Here is a 16210-nt window from a genome sequence, read left to right as displayed (position 1 = left end):
AACTGCTGAGCAGAAGTCCCCTCTTGGTCCAGTAGCTAAGACTCTGCGCTTGCAATACAGGGAACCCAGGGTTCGATCCCTGATGAGGGAACTAGATCCCACATGCTTCAACTATGAATCCACTAAAGATCCCCCACGCAATTAAAGATCCCACATCCACATCGAAGACCGGAGATCTCACAACTAAAACCCAGCACAGCCAGATAAATATTAAAAAAAAAAAAAAAACTGCTAAGGAATACTGAATTGACTTTCAAATTAGTTGATCTATTTTTATTTCTATTAACTTACATTAAACTGATTATAGCACTACAATACAATTCACCCTTTAGTTTGCAGTGCCAAGGAAAAAAATAGATTAAATAGGTAGTTAATACCAGAAAATCATTTCATCGTCACTGGGTATTATCCCAGAACAAGGTAACACGATGGCACAAGACAACTTGCTGTTCCTGGGTTCTTAGCCTTTTCGTCAGTTGGACTGGCAGCTGACCTCTGTTGCTGAAGTCCTTAGTCCAAAACTTTCTTTCACCATGTTGGTTGTCGCCTACAATTACACTATTAGAATTCTGTCTTTTGAAGTTATTGGCTCATATTAAAATAAGAAAATCCTCTGAGAGTTAAAGTTCAGGTATATAATAGAGTGAATAAATGTATCAGGCTGTTCCGATGTGATATTCAGCTGAAAATAAGTTTGGAGAGAAGAAAGTAAAGAACGAGGTCTAGTATAGTAGGAAACTGCTTGGAGAGAACAGACATCTTTTTAGAACCCAGGGCAGAGAAAGTGTGATGGCACGAGACACTTGCCAAGGAGATGAGGCACAGGAAAATCGGCTTATAAGCCCCACGATGCATTTGGAGTAGCCACTATTTTATCTGTTGAGTTGCATGAGACTCAGCAGTCAACCAGATTTTAGTTGTGCATTAGATATAAATTCTCAAAGAACTAGGAATTTAACTATTATGCTTGTCAAAACTTAAGAGTAGCATGGATGTTATCTAATGGTATTCTTCACCTTTTTAAAAAATCAGCTTTTAAAGTTGAAGTACAGTTGATTTACATCTAATGATAATTTTTAGATATGTATTTTATATTTTGTAATATACTAGGACAATTTAAAATTAAAAAGCAAGTTGCTGTGTAAAATATGTATAAACTACAGTCAATAGTTATTCTTTCTTCTCAACGTACTGAATACATGAAAAATTTCTGGACACCTGAATAGAAAACACAAGACTGAGCTCATTTAAGACAGGGAATACTTTATTCAAACCCATCGGAGAAACGGATAGCTTGGGTCTGTAACAAAGCATCATGTTTTAAAGCATAGGTCAGTAATTGTATATGAGCGTATACACTGCAACATACAAATTAACTGATCAGACCACAACTTTTCAATGTTTGAAACAGAATAAGCTTCCCTGTAAAAGCAGCACCTTTGTGACATTTTAACTTTAGTATTCCTCTCCTTCTTCCTCTCCTTCTCCTTCCACAGAATCCACACCAACCTCCTCATAATCCTTCTCAAGGGCAGCCATGTCCTCACGGGCCTCAGAAAACTCTCCTTCCTCCATGCCCTCACCCACGTACCAGTGAACAAAGGCACGCTTGGCATACATCAGGTCAAACTTGTGGTCCAGGCGAGCCCAGGCCTCAGCAATGGCTGTGGTGTTGCTTAGCATGCACACAGCTCGCTGTACTTTGGCCAGGTCGCCACCAGGTACCACAGTGGGAGGCTGGTAGTTAATGCCAACCTTGAAGCCAGTGGGGCACCAGTCCACAAACTGGATGGTACGCTTGGTCTTGATGGTGGCAATGGCAGCATTGACATCTTTGGGAACCACATCACCACGGTACAACAGGCAGCAGGCCATGTATTTACCATGGCGAGGGTCACATTTCACCATCTGGTTGGCTGGCTCAAAGCAAGCATTGGTGATCTCTGCTACAGAAAGCTGTTCATGGTAGGCTTTCTCAGCAGAGATGACAGGGGCGTATGTGGCCAGAGGGAAGTGGATGCGGGGATAGGGCACCAGGTTGGTCTGGAACTCTGTCAGATCCACATTCAGGGCGCCATCAAACCTCAGGGAAGCAGTGATGGAGGACACAATTTGACCTATCAGCCTATTCAGGTTAGTATATGTCGGGCGCTCAATGTCGAGGTTTCTACGACAGATGTCATAGATGGCCTCATTGTCTACCATGAAGGCACAATCAGAGTGCTCCAGGGTGGTGTGGGTGGTGAGGATGGAGTTGTAGGGCTCAACGACAGCTGTGGAAACCTGGGGGGCTGGGTAAATGGAGAACTCCAGCTTGGACTTCTTGCCATAATCGACTGAGAGGCGTTCCATCAGCAGGGAGGTGAACCCAGAACCAGTTCCCCCACCAAAGCTGTGGAAAACCAAGAAGCCCTGAAGACCTGTGCACTGGTCAGCCTGAAAAAAGAGGAATAGAAAAAACATAGTTATTGCTCTTTGTGATGTCATCATAGTAAAGATTTTCACTTTTCACATTAATTCCAAAGAATGAGATTGCATTTTGACAGAAACTTTTAAAATGTAGACCTTTCTTAAACTACTCAGCATTTCTTTATTAAAAATATCTTCGTGAATATTTATCAAATGACATCAAATAGTACATATTTTAATTGAACTTTAAAAAAACTATAAAGGAATAATTAACCTTACTCTTTATTGCATTTCAGTTGTTTTTGAAAAAAAAGAGCATATTTCAAATCTCTCAGGTTCATTAATTTACTTTATTCTTTTTTTTTTTTAATTTACTTTATTCTTGAGAATAAATGTACCAGTTTCCGAATTCGGTCCAAGACGAGGTCAATGATCTCCTTGCCAATGGTGTAGTGACCCCGGGCATAGTTATTGGCGGCATCTTCTTTGCCTGTGATGAGCTGCTCAGGGTGGAAGAGCTGGCGGTAGGTGCCAGTGCGAACCTCATCTGGAAAAGGAAAATGAAGCAGCCACCCATCATTAACAACCCACACAAGTCTGCTCCACCCCAGGCTATCAGTGGAGCCCACAGGACACACCTCCTGTCCCAGACCCCCAGGATTCTCACTGAAGCTACTGAGGTCAACTCACCAATGACTGTGGGTTCCAGGTCTACAAACACTGCCCTGGGCACATGCTTGCCAGCCCCTGTCTCACTGAAGAAGGTGTTGAAGGAGTCGTCTCCTCCCCCAATAGTCTTGTCACTTGGCATCTGGCCATCGGGCTGAATGCCGTGTTCCAGGCAGTAGAGCTCCCAGCAGGCATTGCCGATCTGGACACCAGCCTGGCCAACGTGGATGGAGATGCACTCACGCTGTGGGAAGGAAAAGAGAAAAATTGTCAAATTAGTTATATTAGCATTTTCAATTTTCAATAAATTTCCAAACAATTTCTAGTAATATACAAGTATTCTTCAAATTTATTTAAGGTCATATCCCTAACATAATAGAAACAGTTAAAGAAAAGCACTTGCTACAAATGCTGCAGATGGGTGTGGTCTGAATAATAAGGCTGCACAGTTAAGCACATGGTGCAAGCCAATTGTTCCAACAGCCATACTCGAATAGAAGATTTTTCATATTTAAAAAAGTCAAGCACAAAATTTTTGTAAAATGAATTAAATTCAATCACTAGTTAATTGGAATCATTATTACTGCCTCCTTCACCTTTAAAGATGAACATTTTTTCTGATAGGACTTGGTATTTCTATATGGACATTGTACTGCAGATGAGGCTAGAAGCCACACCCTTCTGCAGTCTATCTGCAGAATCCATCAGTATTAGGGGATAGAAGCTAAACAAGGACTGTCTCTTGCATTGCTGCATTTGCTGTGCCTGGTGCCAGTCTGTACTATCTGCTACATTATTTAACAGAGCAAGCTCTATTTCCAGCAACTGCCTACATGATCTCATTGTGCTATCTGCCAGTTTTCCTCTTCTGACCCAGCCTGGGACCATATGCCTAAATTGAAATGAATTAAAGAAGATGCACTAGAACAAAAGACAGCTACACAAGAGTGTAAGTCTTCTTTGCAGCCTTTTCATTATTTAAAAAAGTTTTCCCAGAATCTTGTCCACTGCAAAAAACTGAAAAGTTATTAGTATCTTTAAAACAACAGTTCCTAAACTAGAAATAAATAGAACATGAAAAGCTACCAAGCTTAAAGCCCAGTGAAAGAATAATGAAATATTTATATAAAACAACAAAATAATGTTTTCATTCTGAAATTTCGTACCCACCACAGAATACTCATACTCATTACATTCAGTAGAGAGTGTCCCCTCCGTAGCCTTTACGGTACAACTTCCTTTGTCTGTCCATTGTCTAGTCACTGACAAACGGGGGCTGGGCGGCGCGGGGCGGGGAGCGGGGAAGGGCGTTTCCCTGGGTCCTCCACATTAGAGCACCCTGGCTCACAAAATCGGCTTTTTCTCTCGCTGAATGTGCGATCGAGACAGACACACACAGGAGTCAGCCAGGGCGGGGCGGCCCCAGACCAGACATTAAAGGGCTTGTCATGTGAATTGTGACTTCGCTCCTCAAGGGAAAAAAAAAAAAAATTAATCTAAGTTTTGACAGTGAATGAAAAACCTTTTACCGCCTACGGTTCTGCAAAGATGAAAGGCTTGTTAAAAGTCTTTCTGACAGAGGAGGCTTAGTGAGGACGAACCCCGCCCAGCGGCTCCAAGGCCAGAGAAGCAGAAACAAACAACTCCGCCCCTGCGCCGCCTCGACGCCGGCCGCCACAGAAACTAACCATTTTCCCTGTTAATACATGGGTGTCTTTCTAAAACACCAACGAACTGGCGAGGGATCCTTTTTTAATACTAACCTCAGGCTCCGCTTTGTCCCTTTCCTTCTCTCCCCGAGTCTTCTTCCCAGCTACACCCACCGACCCACGTCTTTTCGGTCGACGACGCCTCTCCCTGTCCCCGGGGAACAACGCGAGGAAAGGCCTCTCCGAGTCACACGACTATCGTGCGCACACGGGGGCCGAGCAGGCGACGCCAAGACCGCCCTGCCTGCTCCAGCCCCTTTCGTGACCGACAGATGGGCTGCTGCATGCGGCTGCCAGGGGCTCGGATAACAAAACCTCCCTAGGCGCCGCCTTTGTTCCCCCTCACGGCTCAGCCGCGCCCTGGACTCAGTCGTGGCGGGGCTCCTGCACCCCGCACTGCGGCGGGGAGCCCGGCCGCAGACAAAGCTAAACCTCGCAAATAAAGTGTAAAGCTACTCTTACCCAAACGAGTTGTAAAGGACAAAGGTTTTAAGATTTTCCAAGGAGACCCTGGGGAGGCTGAACCCACCCAGCGTCACAAAGAGCCGGAGGAGACACTCTTACCATAGTTGCTGTTTTGCGGCTGCCGAGCAGATGGCGGAGAGAAGAGGTTGTTACTTCTTACAGCGCGACTCTTAGGCGGTCGATGTAAGAGAACCTGCGGCACATGGGCGTCTGCGGCTCCCTATATACAACTCGGTCACCATGGGGATGGGCTGGGGCCTTTTCCTGTTGGTCCAGACCCCTCAATCTGCCCAGAGGAGCCACGACAGAAGAGTGGTGATTGGTGCATGCGACATGGGATGAGGTAATCTCTCCCCCACCCCTTTTCCCCTAGCATCCATAGACTGCTTGCATCCTTCAGACAAAGAGACCGAGCAAAACAGTCAGCCGAGCATCCATTACGGGGTGGGGTTGGGAAGGGGTGGGGGGAGGGAGAGAAAGAGAACTGGAGTTGGGTGATTTTATATTGTTTAAACCTCAAACTGCAGTTAAAATCATCAATGTAAAGACTTTTCTCCCAACATTTAATCGCAGAACTTGAGATGAAATATTTTAATGGAAAATTACTTTCAGCTTCTCCCTCAAAGTGTACTAAACCCACATTCGGTGAAGATTCAGTATCTCTAATGCTTTAAAAATAAAGTAGAAGAGAAGATGGGAATGATGCTTAAAATGGCTTGGGTAAATGTGTGTTTTTTTTTTAATTAAAAAATTATTCAATAACCATCCAAAATGGTTTCTCAAGTTCAAGTAATTTTTTTTCAGACCTTCTTTTGCCACCCTCTCCCTAAAAGCTAAACAAAAACAGTAGATGAAAAGAACAATCATACTAACTATGGAAGCACACAAATAGTTCTAACATGAAGATAATTCAGATCTAATGAACATACCATACTTACTCTACTAGAAATATTCCAGAAGTCTATGTTAATATATTTTATGTCGTGTATTGTTCCTTAAAATGAATCATCTTTTCTAATATAGAATTGAGAAAATACAAGGAGAGAGAATTATGTTTAGACGCTAGTACTACCTGTGTATGCAGTTATATTGTGCATTGTTCTGTCTTCTGGAAAGAGAAAAATTACTGGGACACCACATTAGAAAGGAAGAGAGTTGTATAGTGTAAAAAAGAAGACCATTTTTAATATTGTCTCCTCCCATGGACAGCTGTGTAGATGTCACCTCAATAACTGCATTTTTTTTTTTAAATGTAAATCTTATGTGAATTCAGTAAATTCTCCTCCTCTAAGATTGGGCTTCTAACTGTGGGAATTGTAGCCAGCCTCATACAGCTGCTGTTCAATTAGAGACTCTGGTGGTTGCTCAATTGCCTCTTGGGACAAAAGGCTTTGCTTAAGGAAGTGGACTGCAGTAACATTCTTTTGCTACTCAGAAAGCTTCCATTATCAACAAAGATGTACAATGCAGAATATGACTCTGGACTGGGTACATTTGACGTTGCTAATGAAATTTCAGAGGTAAAGAAGTTTGCTGTGGCCCCCGAAGTTGGCAGATGATTTTTCCTTTTGGTTTTTAGCAAGAGATTTTCAGGATCTGCAGCACCATTTATAGTGCTCTGCAGAATCCATTCATTCCTGCTGGGCTGGCAGGCAGTGCTTGGGCGTGGGAGGGAGGGACTTGAGACAGCTGCTGCAGGTTGTGGTGTGACAGTGGCAGCCATGGATTTTTCTAGGCTGCCAGCCCCAGCTCTGCTTTACTTGTTCAAATTTGCTGCAGTAGTGTTCTCTAGGAAAAAACAAGACCCGACACAAATAGTTTTACCTATTTCTTGCATATTTTATAGGAAAAATAGTCTTTATTATCTTATTTTTATACACCCTTTTTGCAAATAGAAGTATATTTCAGTAAAGAGACACAGGATTAAGGATGACTTGAAGCTTTTTTTTGAACCCAGAGATACACTTAACAAAAATAGGAATTAAATGTCATAGGGAAGTATAAGGATTAATAAGTAGCTCATTGAAAATACTTCTTTCAAAAATTTAATAATGAAATAAATCACACACTTTTGGACCATGATACAGTATAAAAATCTCCTTTTTTGGAATGAGAGACACTGTTTTGAATTTGATTTTCTTTACAGTATAAAAGAAATATGTCATTTCCTCAACAGCCTCCGTTCTTTATGCAATTTACAGAGGATTCAATAAAAGAGGGGCGGGTTCATGCAATTGATTCTTTGTAATTCTATCTCAGAACCATTCATGAAATGTGGCTTTTTTTCCCCCTCCCCTTGGCCATAAGTAACAGTAAGATCTAGGTCAGAAATCAAATATATGAACACCGTTAATCTTAAATATATAAATGGAAGATGAGGGGAAATAAAAATCTATTATTTTTGTTCCTCATTATCTGGCTTAATAGCATGCAAACTATGGGAAACAAAAAAAACCATTTTTTTACTAGATCATTTTTTATATTTACTGTCAACTTTAACTTACATCAGCATGCATGTATAAATATTCTACTAATGTATTATTTCTTGTCGACAGTAAAATTAGCATAAAACATTTTTCTTTCATAGTATTTTTGGAATTTAAATTATTTATTTGATGGTCTGTATCTTTCCTCTATTACAATGTAAATCCGAGTCCTTGACAAATTGCCTAGCATATGGTAGACATTATATACATGTTTGTTGAATTAAATGAATGATTTCTTTCTGTGCATATTTTCATTAACTTTTCATGGTTAGTAGTTTAGAGGTATTTAATAAACCATTTTCCTTTTTTATTTCATAAGCATTTACTCACTGTCTACAATAAGCCTTGGATCATCCTATATATCTTAGAGAATTCAGAGGTAGTAGAAAGGTCTCTTTTCTCTAGATTCTTCCAATTAAAGAAATAAAACAAGTACATGTATATAAGTTTGAGAATGGCATGTGTTTCTGTGTGTGTATGGGGAGGAGACTTGTAGAATCCATTGAATGGCCCCAAATATCATAACTTCTATAGGAAACAAGGGAGTTATTTATCACTTCTTTTTCCTACTTTTTTTTTTTCTTTTCTACTTCTCACCTCCTATTTAACCCTAAATACATTTCAGTCTGGATTCTGCTCCCACCACTCCTTGAAACCAAATGCCCTCTCTGTTGCTAAATCCACTGGACACTTTTGGGTTCCTGTTGACCTGTGATAAGCTTTCTCACAGTTGACTGTTATCTGTTTCTTGAGACACTTTGTGTACCTTTGGCTTCAAAATTCTCTTATTTTCTGGGTTTCCCTCCTACATTTTTTTGTTTCTTCTCAGTTTCTGATTCTTCTTCTTCTTTTAATCTTTAAATATTAGAACTCCTCAAGGTTTGGTCCTAGACTTTTTCCTCATTTTATACTGTGGATCCTACTCTGGTGGATGGTAAGTGTGTTCATTCCCAAGACTGCAGATCCTTTCTGTGCGCAGATGACTTCTTGACATCTCCTTTTAGATCCTGATCTTATAGTAAACTTCCAGTCTCTAGCCAGGTTTCTCACATATATACCAAATTGAACTAGTTCAGTTCAATTCAGTCGCTCAGTCATGTCCAACTCTTTGTGACCCCACGAATCGCAGCATGCCAGGCCTCCCTATCCATCACCAACTCCCGGAGTTCACTCAAACTCATGTCCATTGAGTCGGTGATACCATCCAGCCATCTCATCCTCTGTCGTGCCCTTCTCCTCCTGCCCCTAATCCCTCCCAGCATCAGGGTCTTTTCCAGTGAGTCAACTCTTCGCATAAGGTGGCCAAAGTATTGGAGTTTCAGCTTTAGGATCAGTCCTTCCAATGAACACTCAGGACTGATCTCCTTTAGGATGGACTGGTTGGATCTCCTTACAGTCCAAGGACTCTCAAGAGTCTTCTCTAACACCACAGTTCAAAAGCATCAATTCTTTGGCACTCAGCTTTCTTCACAGTCCAACTCTCCCATCCATACATGACCACTGGAAAAACCATAGTCCAGTCAAAGCGTTGACTGGATGGACCTTTGTTGGCAAAGTAATGTCTCTGCTTTTGAATATGCTATCTAGGTTGGTCATAACTTTCCTTCCAAGGAGCAAGCGTCTTTTAATTTCATGGCTGCAGTCACCATCTGCAGTGATTTTGGAGCCCAAAAAAATAAAGTCTAACACTGTTTCCACTGTTTCCCCATCTATTTCCCATGAAGTGATGGGACCAGATGCCGTGATCTTCATTTTCTGAATGTTGAGCTTTAAGCCAACTTTTTCACTCTCCACTTTCACTTTGATCAAGAAGCTTTTTAGTTCCTCTTCCCTTTCTGCCATAAGGGTGGTGTCATCTGCATATCTGAGGTTATTTATATTTCTCCCAGCAATCTTGATTCCAGCTTGTGTTTCTTCCAGTCCAGCGTTTCCCTCCCATCAGATCAGATCAGTTGCTCAGTCGTGTCCGACTCTTTGCGACTCCATGAATCGCAGCACCCCAGGCCTCCCTGTCCATCACCAACTCCCAGAGTTCACTGAGACTCACGTCCATTGAGTCAGTGATGCCATCCAGCCATCTCATCCTCTGTCGTCCCCTTCTCTTGCCCCCAATCCCTCCCAGCATCAGAGTCTTTTCCAATGAGTCAACTCTTCGCATGAGGTGGCCAAAGTACTGGAGTTTCAGCTTCAGCATCATTCCTTCCAAAGAGATCCCAGGGCTGATCTCCTTCAGAATGGACCGGTTGGATCTCCTTGCTGTCCAAGGGACTCTCAAGAGTCTTCTCCAACACCACAGTTCAAAAGCATCAATTCTTCAGCACTCAGCCTTCTTCACAGTCCAACTCTCACATCCATACATGACCACAGGAAAAACCATACCTTGACTAGATGGACCTTTGTTGGCAAAGTAATGTCTCTGCTTTTGAATTATGCTATCTAGGTTGGTCATAACTTTCCTTCCAAGGAGTAAGCATCTTTTAATTTCATGGCTGCAGTCACCATCTGCAGTGATTTTGGAGCCCAGAAAAATAAAGTCTGACACTGTCTCCACTGTTTCCCCATCTATTTCCCATGAAGTGGTGGGACCAGATGCCATGATCTTCATTTTCTGAATGTTGAGCTTTAAGCCAACTTTTTCACTCTCCACTTTCACTTTCATCAAGAGGCTTTTGAGTTCCTCTTCACTTTCTGCCATAAGGGTGGTGTCATCTGCATATCTGAGGTTATTTATATTTCTCCCAGCAATCTTGATTCCAGTTTGTGTTTCTTCCAGTCCAGCGTTTCTCATGATGTACTCTGCATATAAGTTAAATAAACAGGGTGACAATATACAGCCTTGATGAACTCCTTTTCCTATTTGGAACTAGTCTGTTGTTCCATGTCCAGTTCTAACTGTTGCTTCCTGACCTGCATACAAATTTCTCAAGAGGCAGATCAGGTGGTCTGGTATTCCCATCTCTTGAAGAATTTTCCACAGTTTATTGTGAGCCACACAGTCAAAGGCTTTGGCATAGTCAGTAAAGCAGATATAGATGTTTTTCTGAAACTCTCTTGCTTTTTCCATGATCCAGCGGCTGTTGGCAATTTGATCTCTGGTTCCTGTGCCTTTCTAAAACCGGCTTGAACATCAGAAAGTTCACGGTTCACATATTGCTGAAGCCTGGCTTGGAGACTTTTGAGCATTACTTTACTAGCGTGTGAGATGAGTGCAATTGTGCGATAGTTTGAGCATTCTTTGGCATTGCCTTTCTTTGGGATTGGAATGAAAACTGACATTTTCCAGTCCTGTGGCCACTGCTGAGTTTTCCAAATTTGCTGGCATATTGACTGCAGCACTTTCACAGCATCATCTTTCAGGATTTGGAATAGCTCAACTGGAATTCCATCACCTCCACTAGCTTTGTTCGTAGTGATGCTTTCTAAGGCCCACTTGACTTCACATTTCAGGATGTCTGGCTCTAGGTGAGTGATCACACCATCGTGATTATCTGGGTCGTGAAAATCTTTTTTGTACAGTTCTTCTGTGTATTCTTGCCACCTCGTCTTAATATCTTCTGCTTCTGTTAGGTCCATACCATTTCTGTCTTTATCGAGCTCATCTTTGCATGAAATGTTCCTTTGGTATCTCTGATTTTCTTGAAGAGATCCCTAGTCTTTCCCATTCTGTTGTTTTCCTCTATTTCTTTGCATTGGTCGCTGAAGAAGGCTTTCTTATCTCTTTTTGCTATTCTTTGGAACTCTGCATTCAGATGCTTATATCTTTCCTTTTCTCCTTTGCTTTTTGCTTCTCTTCTTTTCACAGCTATTTGTAAGGCCTCCCCAGACAGCCATTTTGCTTTTTTGCATTTCTTTTCTATGGGAATGGTCTTGATCCCTGTCTCCTGTACAATGTCACAAACCTCATTCCATAGATCATCAGGCACTCTATCTATCAGATCTAGGCCCTTAAATCTATTTCTCACTTCCACTGTATAATCATAGGGGATTTAATTTAGGTCATACCTGAATGGTCTAGTGGTTTTCCCTACTTTCTTCAATTTAAGTCTGAATTTGGCAATAAGGAGTTCATGGTCTGAGCCACAGTCAGCTCCTGGTCTTGTTTTTGCTGACTGTATAGAGCTTCTCCATCTTTGGCTGCAAAGAATATAATCAATCTGATTTCAGTGTTGACCATCTGGTGATGTCCATGTATAGAGTCTTCTCTTGTGTTGTTGGAAAAGGGTGTTTGTTATGACCAATGCATTTTCTTGGCAAAACTCTATTAGTCTTTGCCCTGCTTCATTCCGTATTCCAAGGCCAAATTTGCCTGTTACTCCAGGTGTTTCTTGACTGCCTACTTTTGCATTCCAGTCCCCAATTATGAAAAGGACATCTTTTTTGGGTGTTAGTTCTAAAAGGTCTTGTAGGTCTTCATAGAACCATTCAACTTCAGCTTCTTCAGCGTTACTGGTTGGGGCATAGACTTGGATTACTGTGATATTTGCCTTGGAAACAAACAGAGATCATTCTGTCGTTTTTGAGATTGCATCCAAGTACTGCATTTTGGACTCTTTTGTTGACCATGATGGCCACTCCATTTCTTCTGAGGGATTCCTGCCCGCAGTAGTAGATATAATGGTCATCTGAATTAAATTCACCCATTCCAGTCCATTTCAGTTCGCTGATTCCTAGAATGTCGACATTCACTCTTGCCATCTCTTGTTTGACCACTTCCAGTTTGCCTTGATTCATGGACCTGACATTCCAGGTTCCTATGCAATATTGCTCTTTACAGCATCGGACCTTGCTTCTATCACTAGTCACATCCATAGCTGGGTATTGTTTTTGCTTTGGCTCCATCCCTTCATTCTTTCTGGAGTTATTTCTCCACTGATCTCCAGTAGCATATTGGGCACCTACTGACCTGGGGAGTTTCTCTTTCAGTATCCTATCATTTTGCCTTTTCATACTGTTCATGGGGTTCTCAAGGCAAGAATACTGAAGTGGTTTGCCATTCCCTTCTCCAGTGGATCACATTCTGTCAAATCTCTCCACCATGACCCACCCATCTTGGGTTGCCCCACGGGCATGGCTTAGTTTCATTGAGTTAAACAAGGCTGTGGTCCTAGTGTGGTTAGATTGACTAGTTTTCTTTAAGTATGGTTTCAGTGTGTTTGCCCTCTTATGTCCTCTTGCAACACCTACCATCTTACTTGGGTTTCTCTTACCTTGGGCGTGGGGTATCTCTTCCCGGCTGGTCCAGCAAAGCGCAGCCATTGCTCCTTACCTTGGACGAGCGGTATCTCCTCACCGCCGCCCTTCCTTACCTTCAATGTGGGATAGCTCCTCTAGGCCCTCCTGCGCCCGCCCGCGCAGCCCTGGCTTCTTGGACGTGGGGTTGCTCCTCCCCGCCGCCGCCCTTGGCCTCGGGCTTGGGGCGTGGGGTATCTCCTCCCGGCCGCCGCCCCTGACCTCGGACGCGGGGTAACTCCTCTCGTCGCCACCCCTGGCCTCGGGCCTGGGTTGCTCCTCCCGGCCGCTGCCCCTGACCTCGGACACGGGGTAGCTCCTCTCGACCGTTCCTGCACCGTCGCAGTCTGGTATTCTCGGCCGGACGTGGGGTAACTCCTCTTGGCCGCCGCCCTTCGGGCATGGGGTCCTCCCGGCTTCTGCCCGTGACCTCGGATGTGGGGTGGCTCCTCTCGGCCGCGCTATGGCGCGCCCGGCGCAGCCACCTGCGCCTATAGAATAAGTTAAATCCTGGTAAGTCTATCTCCTAGATATGTCTCAAATATTATTCTTTTCTCTGCATCTCTATTGCCTCCACTCTAATAAGCATATCATCTCTTGCCCAGACAACCTCAGTGCCCTTCTAGATTTCCTCTACATTCACTCCTATTGCTGTCTAGTTCCATCTCCACACAACAGCTGGAGTGGTCTTCTTGTGATACATATCACTGATAATGTCACGTGTACAGTTGTAGTCTGTTAACATACTACACCTATGTAGTATGTTAACAGTACAAACTCATGAGTTCATAAAGATATCCCTACAGAGCAAAAGGAAAAAAAAGATAAAAGTGAACTAAAAATAATGTTATCTTTGCACCATTGGAGATAACGAGGACACTGACTCCATTCTCTATACATTGGCATATAGTCAAAGAATTGAGCATTTGTCTTGCATTGCCTGTATTTCAAGGTAACCAGATGATCCTCATTAACTAGAGAAAATCATTCTTTATATCATTTACAATGCTAGCTTGTAAATATATAATAGAGTTAGAATAATCACCCTTTACATCCTCTAGCAAAATAGTTTGTTCAGGAAAAGAGTATCAGTAGATGAAAAATAAAATATTGAAGGGGAATGTTTTAATAGAAGTATAGGCCGTTGCCATCTGAACTCCTTAGTCAATCATAGCATTACTAACAGTGAGACAGTCACACCTTGTGAACCTAAAATGTGATCCCATAGGAAGTACACAGCACCACTGGTGAAGTGATCTATCAGAAGCAATTGTGCTGAATCTAATTAAGCCTTTAGAGCCCACTTCTGTTTATAGGAAATATAGGAGCTACAGGAACAAGTCAGTTGATAACTCAAGAAGGAAAACATAGACAACTGCAGAGTGTAGGACATTCTACAGGACAAATTATCTTGTTTTTGCAACAAATCAATGGTGGAATGGGTGGAAAAGGTGAGAAAGGGGGACAGCTCTAGATTAGAAGAGTTTTTGGAGGCTAACTACTAAATATAACAACAGATGTTTGGATCCTGATTCAAATAAACCAAATGTAAAACATGATGGAGATAACCAGGGAAATTTGAATATGGACTAGTTATTATATAATAGCAACAAATTATTATTAATTTTATTAAGTGTGATAATGGTAGTATGATTATGCAATAAATTTTCTATAACTTTTAGAGATGCATGCAGAAGAGTAGTAGGTTAAATACATAAGGTCTAAGATTTGCTTTAAAATACTTCAGCAAATAAAAAGGAAAAGCATGATAGATAAGAGATTGTAGCAAAAATCTTGATAGGTACTGAATTTTAGTAAGGGGTATAAGGAGTTCATTATATTTTTCTCTACTTTTGCATACATTTGAAAATTTCTTAAAAGATTTCTAAAGAATATATAAAAAGAGGAAATTATGGATGCTGAAAACAAATTTTATCTATATTTATTTTTTACTGCTCTGAATGGAAAATTACAGAAATTTCAGAGAGGAAAAAGTCTTTATATTATGATCTATGGTTTATCATGGAAACCTTTTTTTGGAATAGTGGCTTTTAACTGAATGGGATAGTAGTAGAGTGAGTACTTAAATAATATTTAAGGAAAATAATATTAGCAAAGACATAATATGATGATGATATGGGACCTATATAAGGGAGGGCAAATAAATTTACTTGATTAGGGCATGCAAGAGAATTGTGGGTGATGTGTTATATAGGGAGAGTGGAGCTAGTTAATGAAGCATTTTGAACCCCAGTCTGAAGAAGGAGTTTGGGTTGAGTTCACACACATGGACAACGTGAAGCTTTTGTATTCTCATAGAAAGGAATGAAAGGAAGGGAACAACATTTCTGTAAAATTAATCTGACAGGTTAGTGGAGTAGGGAAAGAGATTGCAGATAAGTGGGCCAATAAGAAGGTTATTGTAATAATCTAAGCAGAACGTGTCAAACCATTGTAATCATCATGGGAATGGGTAGAAAGGAATAGTAGAAGAGACCACCCAAAGGATGAATCCTGGTGATGATTGATTGGACATGAGGTAGAAAGGAAAGAGTCAACATTAACCCTTGAAGTTTTCAACTTGGAGAAGAGAATGAAATGCTAGTTGTGCTCTTTACAGAAATGGGGAAGTTGAAAAGGAATGCCTGTTTAAGTAGGAAATGTGTTTGTGTATGTTTTTAAAATATTTATCTATTTTATTTTGGTTGAGCCAAGTCTTAGTTATGTAATGCAGGATCTTGTAGTTGCAGCATGTGGGATCTAGTTCCCTGAGCAGGGATCCAACCTGGGTCCTCTGCTTTGGGAGCACAGAGTCTTAGCCTCTGGACCACCAGGGACATCCCTGTATATGTGTTTTGAGGAGGGCGTTGAGGGTGCGTGTGTACTCAGTCACTTCAGTTGTGTCTGACTCTTTGCGACCCCATGGACTGTAGACTGCCAGACTCCTCTGTCCATAGGATTTTCCAGGCAAGAATACTGGAATGGATTGCCATGCCCTCCTCCAGGGGATATTCCTGGCCCAGGGATTGAACCCACCTCTCCTGAGTCACTGGGAAAGCCCATTGAGGGCAGGACCCATCAGTCAATGTGATCTTACAAGTTGAATGTTACTGTTTGAGGTGGTAGGTGAATCAAGTGGAGAAATCATAGACACCACAGGGAATCTGCAGTTGGCACTGCTCAGGGAAAGGTCAGCATTAGAGGGGTGACAATGTATATTTGGGTACTCTTGCCTGGAGAATC

The 16210-nt window shown here is 41.9% G+C and overlaps 1 protein-coding gene across 1 annotated transcript; it reads right to left on the bottom strand.

Moving 5' to 3' along the window:
- Positions 1-1243: 1243 nt before the first annotated feature.
- On the bottom strand, positions 1244-5648 carry LOC133247434 (tubulin alpha-1A chain). The gene is made up of 4 exons (XM_061416234.1): positions 5352-5648; positions 3100-3322; positions 2808-2956; positions 1244-2436 (listed from the first exon to the last, which is right to left on the bottom strand). Exons 1-4 carry the CDS (start codon positions 5352-5354, stop codon positions 1456-1458), a joined length of 1356 nt encoding a protein of 451 aa, XP_061272218.1. The 5' UTR covers positions 5355-5648; the 3' UTR covers positions 1244-1455.
- Positions 5649-16210: the final 10562 nt, after the last annotated feature.

This window comes from Bos javanicus, chromosome 5 (assembly GCF_032452875.1).
Source record: "Bos javanicus breed banteng chromosome 5, ARS-OSU_banteng_1.0, whole genome shotgun sequence".
Classification (NCBI taxonomy): domain Eukaryota; kingdom Metazoa; phylum Chordata; class Mammalia; order Artiodactyla; family Bovidae; genus Bos; species Bos javanicus.
The sequence above is the reverse complement of the archived record's forward strand: the minus strand, read 5'-3'. Positions and strand labels throughout refer to the sequence as shown.